General features: G+C 45.0%; 1 protein-coding gene across 4 annotated transcripts in view; it reads left to right on the top strand.

Moving 5' to 3' along the window:
- TMPO (thymopoietin) overlaps nucleotides 1–12,718 on the top strand; it is a 47,365-nt gene that overhangs the window by 7,937 nt on the left and 26,710 nt on the right. For all 4 annotated transcript variants that reach the window (XM_003783334.3, XM_003783332.3, XM_023509303.1 and 1 more), the window contains 2 exons: nucleotides 135–187; nucleotides 7,583–8,534. In XM_003783334.3, the coding sequence (XP_003783382.1) occupies nucleotides 8,256–8,534 (279 nt within the window). In that variant the 5' untranslated portion in view covers nucleotides 135–187; nucleotides 7,583–8,255. The remainder of the gene's footprint in view (nucleotides 1–134; nucleotides 188–7,582; nucleotides 8,535–12,718) is intronic.

The following is a 12,718-nucleotide window of genomic DNA, read 5'->3' as shown; positions in this document are numbered from 1 at the left end:
AAAAAAAAAAAAAAAGAAAGTAATTACAGGTGGTATCTTTGTCCCATCTGCATAATGGGCTTAAACAACAGTGAAGTGTGTTTTCTCATCTCCCATCTTAATAACCACAGTCTTTGCCTCTTTGACATCCACAGATCAAATGTGAGTGTAACTCATCCAGATTGGTGATTTGGGACAGTTCAAAGTGGTAAGTCTTTCAAAGATTGATAACATAAGATTGAAATTCTAAAACTTGATTCCCATGGACTGCTGGAAGTTTGGGGGAAAGTCTTGTTCGTGTCCTCACTCTCAGACCTTCTCTCTTCGTAAAGTTACATCACCATTTAGGTGTCTCTGAGCAATCATCAATGCGTTTTTCTCATAGAATCCATTTATCCTCTTCTTACGTCATCTTGGTTGAAACAGAGATCCCAGTTTGATGCTGCTCCCGAATCCAGGTCTTCACCTCCTGCTCCACATCCAGCCACCTTGGAGGTTTCCTTCTCATTACCTTCCTCTGTCTTGGCATCTGAGGTGGTTTCTTCCTGTTGCCTCACCAATCTGATGACACTCTGGGGGAGGAGGTCCAAAGTGTCTCTCGGCAGCGCTGTTGCCATGCTTTTTTGCATATTTAATAACTGTTCACTTGCAGCCAGGCACAGTGGCTCATGCCTATAATCCTAGCACTCTGGGAGGCTGAGGGGGGTGGACTGCCTGAGCTTACAGGTTCGAGATCAGCCTAAGCCAGAGCAAGACTTTGTCTCTAAAAATAGCTGGGCACTGTGGTGGGCGCCTGTAGTCCCACCTACTTGGGAGGCTGAGGCAAGAGAATCACTTGAGTCCAAGAGTTAGAGGTTGCTGTGAGCTGTAATGCCAGGCACTCTACCAAGGGCAACAAAATGAGACTCTGTCTCAAAATAATAATAATAATAACTTAAAGCTGCAGTGTATTAAAACTGTTTTGAGGGCAGCACCTGTGGCTCACAGGAGTAAAGCACCAGCCCCGTATGCTGGAGGTGGCAGGTTCAAACCTAGCCCCAGCCAAAAGCTGCAAAAAAAAAAAAACAAACCTGTTTTGAAATTTTTTTTTTAATTTGAGACAAAGTTTCACTTTGTTGCCATCAGTAGAGAGCTAAGACATCATAGCTCACAGCAACCTCAAACTCTTGGGCTCAAGTGATCCTCTTGCCTCAGGCTCCCAAGTAGGTGGGAGTACAGATGCCTGCCACAATGCCTGGCAAGTTTTTCTATTTTTAGTAGAGATGGGGTCTCGATTTTGCTCTGGCTGGTGTTAAATTCCTGAGCTCAATCAATCCACCCTCCTCGGCCTCTTGGAGTGCTAGGATTACAGGCATGAGCCATCATGCCCAGCCTGTTTCAATATTTTCCATGAGATTTTCCAATATTTTTTATAAAAATATCAGCTATATTACTAGCTCCTGCCTAAAGTGTACAAAGAGAAATATGTCACTCTTTGCTGGCCAAACATGTTTTCATTGAAAGTTCATCATAAATTCAACAAAACCAATTACTGTATTTCTGGGTATTATTTTTCATATGGATATCATTACTGATTTTAGTGTTACACTTTTAACACATAAACCTAAATAAAAGAATTGAGAAACATTTATATAGATAAGGAATTAGTACCACACATGTTAATGCACACCTTTATTTTTTCCTCAAAGATTTGGGCAAAAGTATGCATTATACACAGCAGATAACAGCACATCTCTGTTATTAAACATCTCAAAGGCCTTGTCTAAGAGCAGGTGAGTAGGAAGTTGGAGTGCTATGGCCAGCTTTTGTAGTTTTCTGTGGATATTAGGGGCTGACTTGTTTATAAATGAGTTCCCATTTATATTTGGCTCTCCAGGGAGTATGGATCTATATTTGTGTATTTTCTGATTGCATCAATCAAGCATCCCTGGGAAAGGACTGTTTTCTCCCCCTGGTTCCTGAGTTATTTCTCTGACTTTGTTGTACTTTACAGGTTTCATAATACATTTCTTTATTTATTCCTGAAGGCAAAGAAGCATATGGTCCCTCCTCAAGTTCACCTTTCCCAGGTTGGCACTTGTGGCTCAAGCGGCTAAGGCGTCAGCCACATACAACTAAGGTGGCGGGTTTGAATCCCCAGCCCGGGCCCGCCAAACAACAATGATGGCTGCAACCAAAAAAATGGCTGGGCGTTGTGGCAGGCGCCTGTAGTCCCAGCTACTTGGGAGGCTGAGGCAGGAGACTCGCTTGAGCCCAGGAGTTGGAGGTTGCTGTGAGCTGTGATGCCATGGCACTCTACCCAGGGGGATAGCTTGAGGCTCTGTCTCAAAAAAAAAAAAAAAAAAAAACAAAGTTCACCTTTCCCCTTTGGTAATTCCAGTGGGGTCCTTGCAAGGTAGAGCAGGGGCCCTTGTGGCATGCATATTAACCAGGCTGCCTAACTGCTAAATCTTCAGCACGGTCCAAACTGCATTCTGATGTGTCATTTCTCATTGCGGGGTACAACAGGTAGGTAAACTTATACATATATCCCCCCAGGTCATTTCAAAAGACCATGGCAAGGTCTGGAATTCTAAGAAGCAAGAAATGTCTTCAGAAAACTTACCTATCTTTTGCTTTCATTGTGACATGTTGGTCATGGAGAAAGGTACATGTATTCGAATGGTCCCAGCATCCCCATTTGTCACTTCCCATAGAGGAAATAATTTGGCAGCAGATTAGGGTGATAAGGGGTTCCATTTCTTGTTAACCACACAGAGCTAAGTTCTGGGTGGAGACAGATCCTGTTTTGGGCTCTGATCTGGGTTTGTTCCCATGGCCTTGGAAGCCTGGCTCATAGGTGGTACACTCCCAAGGACTGGTCATCAAGGTTATCAGGCTTTTTCTTCCTGCTGGGTCTCAAGAAGAAATGAAAATATACTAAATCTAGCACGTTCTCCTGAGGTCTGGGTTCTGATGTACTGCCATAAAAGCAGTGGCCCTTATGGCATATTGGCCAGGCTGCCTAACTGCTCCACATCCAGTTTTTTGTTCTTTACAAAACAAATCTAAGTACATTATGGTGTTAAAATGTAGAGTCCCATTTTCAGGCCATATCTCTCCATCTCCTAACTCATATTGTGAATTTACAGGCAGTATTACAAAAGAAAATAAGCTTTTCTTGTTAATCCCATCCAGTTGCTCATGTTGTAACCTAAATGGGAGTCTGTATGAATGGGCTGAAAATTACCCTTGAGTACTTTTCTATTTCTCCGGCAGGCAGGGGGACCTGTAAGAAAAGGAACAAGGACCTTGGTCAGTGAATCCAGGCATCCCTGGTTATCTGATGGTCTGACTAGCACCCAGTGTCCTTGGGCCTCCTAACTGCCTGGAGGACTTTGAAACCCAAGATACCTGTAATCCCAGCACTCTGGAAGGCCAAGGCAGGTGGACTTCCTGAGCTTAGGAGTTCAAGACCAACCTAAGCAAGAGTGAGACCTCTCCCCCATCTCTACTAAAAATAGAGAAACTAGCCAGACATTGTTTGGCAGGCTATAATCCCGGTACTCTGGAGACTGACAGAAGAGGATCACTTGAGTCCAAGAGTTTGAGGTTGCTGTGAGCTACAATGCAATGGCACTCTAGCCTGGGCAGCAGAGCAAGACTCTGTCTCAAAAAAAAAAAAAAAGAGGGGGAAGCCCTTAAAAGAGGGTATGTCAACCAAAGAGATTGGCATTTCCCAGGATGATCTGTTGCTTCCCATGACCAATCACCCTCACTGCTTTCTGAGCATAGGCCAAACTTACATAGGAGGTGTCTCACTAGGCATAAAATGGAAGTACAAGGAATCTGCGGTAAGCAAAATGGGGAAGTTCCCTGGAGATTGCTACATCTCTAAAACCTGACATAAAGCATCTGCAGCATGGCTGCTGTGGGTCCCTGGATCTGCAATGAAAAGTAGCCAATCTTATGAGTTGATCAGGGTCAATAAAGTCCAAATTGAGAACCCCCCAAAAAGCAGTAATAAATTGTGTCAGGGTAAGTCAGTGAAAGGAAAGGAGGATTAGGAAGGTGAGAGGGAAAAAGAGGAAGGGAGGGGAGGGATACATCCCCTGTCCTACCAAAGAAGCCTGCAGTGTGGACAGTAGAGTCCACAGGATTGCAAATTCAAAAGATTTTGTGGACATTCAATGTTCCAAGCAGTCTGACCGTATAATTGGAAGATTATATGAATAGAAAGTAAGGACCTGATCACTGAGGGATCATCAGATCGATGGGTAAAAGGAGGAGCTGTATGCACGAGCTAAGAAAGAAGGTCCCTCTTATGCCTCGTCCAATCAGTGGAACACTTAAAGCCGCCAATTTAGGAGACATAGTAACCGTTAAAAAGATGCCTAGTGAAAATATATAGGGAATGAAGCCGTGTATCCAAAAAGAATGGGGTAATTGGCCAGCTCTGTGCCAAGGACATGGTGCTTCTAGACAGCATGATGGGGGAAAATGAGCAGCGCAAAGGAAATACGAGACAGATTCCGTGCCAACTGTGAGCAGCAAAGAGCTTGGAAGTATTCAGAGTTCTTACACAAAAGGGAGTAGAGCCGTGCTTATGGAGAAGAAAAGAAGTAACTTTCCAAGCACCGTATGAGAGGAGGACTGAGTCTTTTCCGTCTTTTCCACCCTCACAGCTCTTCTGTCAGAGGGTAGGAACCTGGGCTGGAGGGAGCACAGACAGTGGCAGGGGAAGTGTAGCTGTGGTAGGTTTCAGAAGGCTAAGAGGCGAGGGATACCTGTGACACAGGAGAGAGGAAACAAACTACCGCCCACGGGCCACACGCAGCCTGCTGAGGACATTTATCCAGCCCACTGGGTGTTTCTGCTGCTGCTACCTGTCCTCCTTAGCAGCCTACTCGTCCCGGGCCCGCAGTCCAGCCCTCCACTGGTCTGAAAGACAGTGAACTGGACCCCTGTTTAAAAAGTTTAAGGACCCCTGCTCCAAGCCAACTCACAGATGGAGATGGGGAGGCTGTGATGGGGGTCTTCTGTTCTTCATGGCTTTCCTGCCTATCTAGCCAAAACAAGGATAAGAAAGAGAGATCCTGAACGAAAAAGGATGAAAATAATGTTTTTTGCTTAGGAGACCACTAACTGCTGGCCTCTAGAATGCAGTTCTTTGTGAGTCACACACTGAATGCTGGCCCATAAGGCAGAGTATTGTATATTTAAAACAACTTTCAGACTCAACAGGTGATTGTTTTTCGTTTGTGGGAAAAAGTAGGATGAGTTGTTTTTTTTAAGGATTAAACTACCTGGAAAATTCCTGGATCATAGGTCCTTTGAAGAAAGCATTTGCAATGTGTCCTCAGATGGCTGAAACCCCAGCTTTGTATTCTGTTCATATCTTAGGTAGATGATTGTCAGATATCAGTGACCTGAGTCTTCTGAGGATCCATTTGAGGGGCCTCGAGGCCCAGATATCCTCATATCTAAGGGCAGCTGTCAGAGCCTGGAGACCCTACTATGTACTCCACCTCAGTCAGATCAAATCTAGCCCTGGCAACTCTGACCCTTTTCAGTCAGAACAGCAAAACCTACCCCTTAAAAAGCATTAGTACAGGCCAGGTGCTCATGTCTGTAATCTCAGCACTTGTGGGATTTCTGACCCTAAAAAAAAAGTTAAAAATTAACCATTCACACCTTCCTAGTCCTAGTTACTCTGGAGGTTGAAGTGCAAAAATCATGTAAGCCAAAGAATTCAAAGTTAAAGGGAGCTAAGATTGTTCCACTGCATTTCAATCTGGGCCACAGAGCAATACCCTGTCTCTTTAAAAAAAAAAAAAAAAAAAAGAATATCCATACTGTCAGGCTAGACCCATATTCTTCAATGAGTAAAGTAACCTAACCAGATAATTTATTAAGCCAAACAGGGCAAAATAAGCCCCCCCTCTTTTTTTTTTTGAGACAGAGTCCCACTATGTCAGCCTCAGTAGAGTGCCATGATGTCACGACTCACAGCAATCTCAAACTCTTGGGCTTTAGCGATTCTCTTGCCTCAGCCTCCTAAGTAGCTGGGAATACAGGCGCCTGCCACAGCGCCTGGCTATTTTTTTGTTGCAGTTGTCGTTGTTTAGCAGGCCTGGGCCAGGTTCAAACTCGCTAGCCTTGGTGCATGTGGTCGGAGCCGTAACCACTATGCTACGGGTGCCAAGTCTCTTTGTCCCCCAGGGTCGAGTGCCCTGGAGTTCACAGCAACCTCAAACTCTTGGGCTCAAGCCATTCTCTTGCCTCAGCCTCTAGAGGAGCTGAGCAGCTGAGACTACAGGCACTGGCCACAGCGCTCAGCTATTTTTAGAGACCAGTTCTTGCTCTTTCTCAGGCTGCTCTCAAACTCCTGAGCTCAGGTAATCCACCCACCTCAGCCTCCCAGAGTGCTAGGATTACAGGCCTGAAAATAAGCCCTATTTTATCTACTGCAGTCTTGCCGAGATGGAGCTCAGGACTTTGTTTCTCTGCAAATTATAATTTGAGACCACACTGGAAGAAATCTTTAAGCTGTGGTAGACACACTGCAGATGGAGACCATCCCAGATGCATTATACTTGCTGTTACTAGTCACTATTCATCATGGTCCTTTTCCTCTCAGCTCAGTTTCTCTTTTAATGATAAAAACACCTGCTTATGTGCCCAGGGAAGCTGTGGGGGCAAAAAATGAGTAGCTTTTACAAGGCTACATCATAAAACTCTACAAAACAATTTGCTACAATTTTTAAAACAAGTTTTAATTTGCATTATTGAGCTTAATACCATTGCTTAAATATATGTGAATACTGATATTTTTAGAAAAATCTAGAAAAATAATTTCTATACAAATAACCCATTATTAAAAGATACGAGTAATGTCTCCTCAATCTGAACAAAACGGCTTAAATCAACAAGAAACATTTTTAGTGTGTCTGCTTGAAATTTATTCTTATTTAATCCTGTAGAAATCAGGTAAACATTTAAAAAAAATTAAGGCATCTTCTAAAGCATAATTTATAGCTCAGAATCTTGGGAAGTGATTGAAAAACCCTAATCCAATATCAACTTCTTTCCTGGTTTTCATTTGCATCAGTAATACAGGTTTGACTAAGGTCCCCGGCCTAAATATAGGTCACTGGGTTACCTCTGGGATTAAAATCTAAGATGCACCATCTCAGTTATTTCAAGTTGGCCATTAAAGGGCTCCTAAAGGTTCCATTTCATTTGGTTAAGTTATCCAACGTTACGTTTGCTCGGGATATGGTAAAATACTTATATGGGGGGGGGGGGAATCTCACCCAGAGACAGCTTTCAACGACAATGCATCCATGGATGCGTCTTGAACCCCAATTATTCGACGGAAACAACTTGGAAATGCCCCAGCCTTTACCGTAAGAAGCTAATGGTATATTTAATACATTTTTTTTCCCCTTCTGAAGTGCCCAGTAGTAGAAGTCTGGCTTGTCCTGAATCTCAAGAACAAAAGATGCGTTCGCGAGCAGAGAGCAGGGGATTTACCTCCCTGCCCTCCCCCGCCCCCGCCAGTAAATCAAATCCAGGAATGAAAGTGCCTGCAGACAGCCTCGCTTCTTTTCTTCCCCTGCAGGGCTAGCGTGTGGGGAAGGCAAAGCCGCGGCTGCTCTTCGGTGGGTCGGTGTCCCGGGAGGAAGAAAGGCCCAGCCAAGGGTCCTCACAGCTGGCGGGGTATTCGGCCCGATCGACCCTACAGGGGAAGACTTCTTCTCAAGCAGGGGATGGAGAAGAAACGGCACCCCAAAGCGGTGCAACCTGTCCTTTAGCTGCGCCCGAGAAGGGTGGAGGAAACGAAAACACAAGCGGACCAAGCGCCCCGGCTCCCGCCCGAGCGGCTTTTAAACTGCGTATCCACCACCTCTCGCTCGGCGCCGCGGTTAATGGAACCCGCGCGGGCCGGCCCGCCAATCACCGCCGCGCTTCCTCCCGCCGCCAGCCAATGGTGGCGCGCGGTCTTGGGGCGTGGGCGAAGCAGGCTGCTCGCCTCCTGCCTGTAGTGTGTGGGCTGGGGTTGGTGACGGCTTCCAGCTTGGCCGCACTTGGTCCGCAGTTGCGCTCCTCGGGCTTTGTGTCGGGGGTCGGCTCGGCTTTGTGTCCGTGAGTTTCCGCTGTGCCCGGAGGCGTCCGTCCCGGGCGGGAGCCGAGAGGCTCGGAGGCGGCCGCGCGGCCCCCGGCCAGGAGCGAGCGCGCCGGCGTGAGCGGCGGCTGGGAGGGCTGCGGGGAAGGGGATTCGCAGATCCCCCGCGATGCCGGAGTTCCTGGAAGACCCCTCGGTCCTGACGAAAGACAAGTTGAAGAGTGAGTTGGTCGCCAACAATGTGACGCTCCCGGCCGGGGAGCAGCGCAAAGACGTGTACGTACAGCTCTACCTGCAGCACCTCACGGCGCGCAACCGGCCGCCGCTCGCCGCGGGCGCCAACAGCAAGGGGCCCCCGGACTTCTCCAGCGACGAGGAGCGCGAGCCCACCCCGGTCCTCGGCTCCGGGACCGCCGCCGCGGGCCGCAGCCGGGCCGCCGTCGGCAGGGTAAGGACGCCGGGCCGGGGCCACAAAGGCGGGCGTTTGGCGGTGGCGGCGCGCGCTCGCCCCCCGCCGCCGCCGCCCCTCCCTCCCGGGCGCCGCGTCGTACCGCTCCCCCGCCGCGGGGTGCGGGCCTGGGGGGGGGTCGCGAGGGAGGGGGTCCCGAAGTTGCAGCTCGCGGCTTCTGTCGTTGTGTGTCCGGGAGGCGTGAAGTTGCGTTAGCGGCGGTTATTTTGCGCGCAGATTTGGGCCGCGCCGGTGACTCGGGAGTCCTCAGCCAGCTGACCGCCGGCGGTGGACACTAAGGGACTTCTGTGTCCTTTTCGGAAGCTTGGGGAGGGTCGGCTCCAAAATGCCATAGTAACCTGTAGTTTGAGCGTTTTCCCGCTTTATTAACTGAAATGACTTGCAGCAGAGTCTGAGAGCGCTCCCTAGAGGGCAATTTGTGACATACTGATTTCCAAACAAAATTTGAAATGAAGCTACTCCCGCCTTTTTCTACTTTGCATATGGAGGGCTTTTTGAACCGTTTATATGTTGTTTTAATCTTTACCCAACAACAGACCGTCTTTTGGCAGAATTGCTTCATTCTAAATTAAAATCAGCTTTTTAAAATGCAATGACATTCCGTTGGATAAAGGTGTCTTTTAAATTTTAAAAGTGGTTTTTTAAATTTTAAACGCTTATCATAGACCCATATTTAAAAATGGCTATAAGTTTGGATTGGGTCCCTTGCGTGCCTTTTTGGTAAATTTTGCTCGAGGAACGACTTGGAGTTCAAAAAGAAGTTTATTTCATGACATTTTGGTGTGTCAGTATTGTGATTTGAAATGTTTGATCTCACTTAAGTCTCAGTTGAACTCCAGTAAACGATTATTTTGTTTAGCAATAGTTTGCTTTCTGTTTTGTGGGGTTTTAATGTAGCATTTTGATGGTTGCATGTGTTTTAGTCATAATAGAATAAAATTCCAAATAGTAATAGGTGTTAACTTAAACTGCTTTTTTTTGTAAGACACAGGAGTGTGGTGTTTCAAGTTGTTGCTACTGGTTTTAAGTGTAACTTAAAATTGTTGCTTCTTTCAAAGTTGACAACACTATTGTTTAATTTTTTAAAACATCTAATATGTATTTCCTATCTACTCAAGCAGAAATGAAAAGACATGTTGTCAACGTGTAAACTTAATTGAAAATTTTTAGTGTGGGCTTCAGAGAAATTGAAAGTCTTAAGTCAGTGTCTGGCACTTAGTAGTGCCAAATAAATGATTTGTTCAATATAAAAAAAGACCAGTCATACCTTATTGTTTCATTTTCATGAATTTGAAGAAAGCCATTTTATCATCCCATGATAAACAGAAATTTACTTTTGAAGTAAAACATATCCCTTATCCCCCACACACTCTGAAAAAGAAAGTATTCAAGCTCTTTCAGTAAACATTTAATTGAAAATGAAATATTTTTTATTTAAATCAAAACATTTTTAAAAAAGAACAGGTCTTCTGCATAACCTTGTGTTAGTCTTCTGTGCAGATGTATTAAAGCAGGAAGTTTTTGGTTGTAATCTTTTAATAGGTTTATTGATTCATATGTTGATGAATGTTCCTTTTTGACAAACAACCACGTGAGTTGTGATGTTTTTCCTTCCACTGCTTTGCAAAAGAGAGTTAATGTCTCAGCCTACCCTGTGGTCATTGAGCCATCACTGTCATAATTTCTTAGGTTTTGGGGGAAGTTTTTTTTGGCTTTTTTTTTTTTTTTTTTTTTAAGACAGAATCTCACTTTGTCACCCTGGATAGAGTGCCACAGTGTTAAACAGCTCACAGCAACCTCCAGTGCTTAGGCTCAAGTGATTTTCTTGCCTCAGTCTCCCAAGTAGCTGGGACTACATGCTCTGGCCCAGGCTGGTCTTGAACTCCTGAGCTCTAGGGATCCACCTACCTGCCACTACCTGCCAGACTGCTAGGATTACAGGCAGGAAATGAGCCAGAGGCCGGCCCTAATTTTCTTAGATGTTCTTCAAGTTAGCACCATGAAAATAAATGTTGGGTGAAAGGAATTAGCATTTGTGTGAGAGTACCTGCTATGTTCATGGGCATCCTGAACCCTTTATACCCTATTTATTTTCATCAATATAGAGAACTTTCATAACTATAGATTTAAAATGTTTTCTTGACGTTGAGTATTTAAAATTCAAAAATCTTTACCCTTGGTTGGGTTCAGTGATGCTAACAAGTTGAAAAAGTTAATATTGATAAGTCAGTAGTGTCATTTTCTATTTTGAAGTACTTTAAGTATTTTTACTTAATTATCATTTACCTCAGGAGTCTGATAAGTGTTTTTATCAGTCATAGGAAAAAGTCATTTGAATTTATAGGAAAAGAACCTTAGGACATTTATAATAATATATAGCAAATTATTATTCTTGTCAAATTCCTTTTGTGTATATTATGTTTTAGTCATATTTAGCCCCATATAAAATAATAGTATAGAGTCACATTTTGTAAAGAACACTTTCAATCCTGGAGAAAGATTATATTTGAGAGTTTCAGATCAAGCAGATTTTTAAGTGGTGGGGTTTTTTTTGTTTGTTTGTTTGTTTTTGAGACAGAGTCTAACTTTATCCCCCTCAGTAGAGTGCTGTGATGTCACAGCTCACAGCAACCTCCAATTCCTGGGCTTAGGCGATTCTCTTGCCTCAGCCTCCTGAGTAGCTGGGACTACAGGCGCCCACCACAAGGCCTGGCTATTTTTTTGTTGCAGTTCAGCAGGGGCAGGGTTTGAACCCGCCACCTATGGCATGTGGGGCTGGCTCCCTACCCACTGAGCCACAGGCATCACCCTAAGTGGTGAATTTTTAACTTTTTTTTTTTTTTTTTTTTTAAAGGTACAGGGTACAGGGCCTGACTCTGCTGCCCAGGCTGGAGTATAGTGGCAGGATTATAGCTCACTGCAACTTCTAACTCATTCGTTCTCAACCTTCCTAATGCTGAGACCCTTTAATACAGTTCCTGTGGTCAGGTAGAGAACACTGCTCTATCTCCTGGACTCAGGCAGTCCTTGCCTTAGCCTCCCACATTGCTGGGAGAACAGGCCTGAGCCACCATGCTTTATTTTTTAACTAAAGGAGAAATGGTTTCACTTCAGCCACTACATTAGTCTGTTTTCTTAGATTCATTGGGTGTGATATGATAAAAAGTTCCATATCACCAGTATCGCACCTGTAATCCTCTGGGAGTCCCAAGATAGGTGGATCCCTTGAGTTCATGAGTTCAAGACCAGCCTGAAAAGAGCAAGACCTCCAGCTCTACTAAAAATAGAAAACAGCTAGATGATGTGGTAGGAGTCCCATCTACTCAGGAGGCTGAGGTAGGAGGATCATGTGAGCCCAGGAGTTTGCAGTTGCTGTGAGCTAAGCTGAGGCCATGGCATCTTTAGCCTAGGCAGCAGAGTGAGACTATATTTTAAAAAGTTTATTTATGTTTTTAAGCATTTTATTTTATGCACCTAGATGATAATAGCAATACAGGTGTGAGCCATTGCACGTGGCCAATACTATTATTTCTAGATGTCTAAGTTATCTAGATTGTAGACACAAAAATAAACCTTTACAGAGTTGGCAGTCTACCTTTTTGTTCTAAAATGCAAAACATGAAGGTGTAGCTATTTGGGATCTAGTAGAACTTAGGAAAATAGCATTACTGAATGGTCTGGGTGAATTTTGCTTTTTTTTTTTGAGACAGGCATCTTAACTCTGTTGCTCCAGGCTAGAGGGCAGTGTATCAGATCAGCTTACTGCAACCTCAAAACTGAGTTCAAGTGATCTCCTGAAGCCTTCTGAGTGGCTGGGAATACAGGCATCCCCCTGTCTCTCCTCTGGCTAATTTTTATGTTTGGGGTGGGGGGGGAGTTTGTTTTGTTTGTCACCCTGGGTTGAGTGCCCTCAGGTCATATCTTACAGCAACCTCAAACTCTTGGGCTTGAGCTATCGTCTTGCCTCACCCTCCCCTATAGCTGGGACTACAGGTGTATACCACCAGGCCCAGCTAGTTTTTCTGTTTTTGGTAGAAATGGGTCTTGCTCTTGCTTAGGCTGGTCTCCAACTCCTGAACTTAAGTGATCCTCCAGCCTTGGCCTTCCAGAGTGCTAAGATTATAGGTGTGAACCACGGTAACACGATAAGGAGCTGAATTATG

The sequence above is a fragment of the Otolemur garnettii genome, unplaced genomic scaffold, assembly GCF_000181295.1.
Source record: "Otolemur garnettii isolate 467f Iridium unplaced genomic scaffold, OtoGar3 scaffold00007, whole genome shotgun sequence".
Lineage (NCBI taxonomy): Eukaryota > Metazoa > Chordata > Mammalia > Primates > Galagidae > Otolemur > Otolemur garnettii.
The sequence above is the reverse complement of the archived record's forward strand: the minus strand, read 5'-3'. Positions and strand labels throughout refer to the sequence as shown.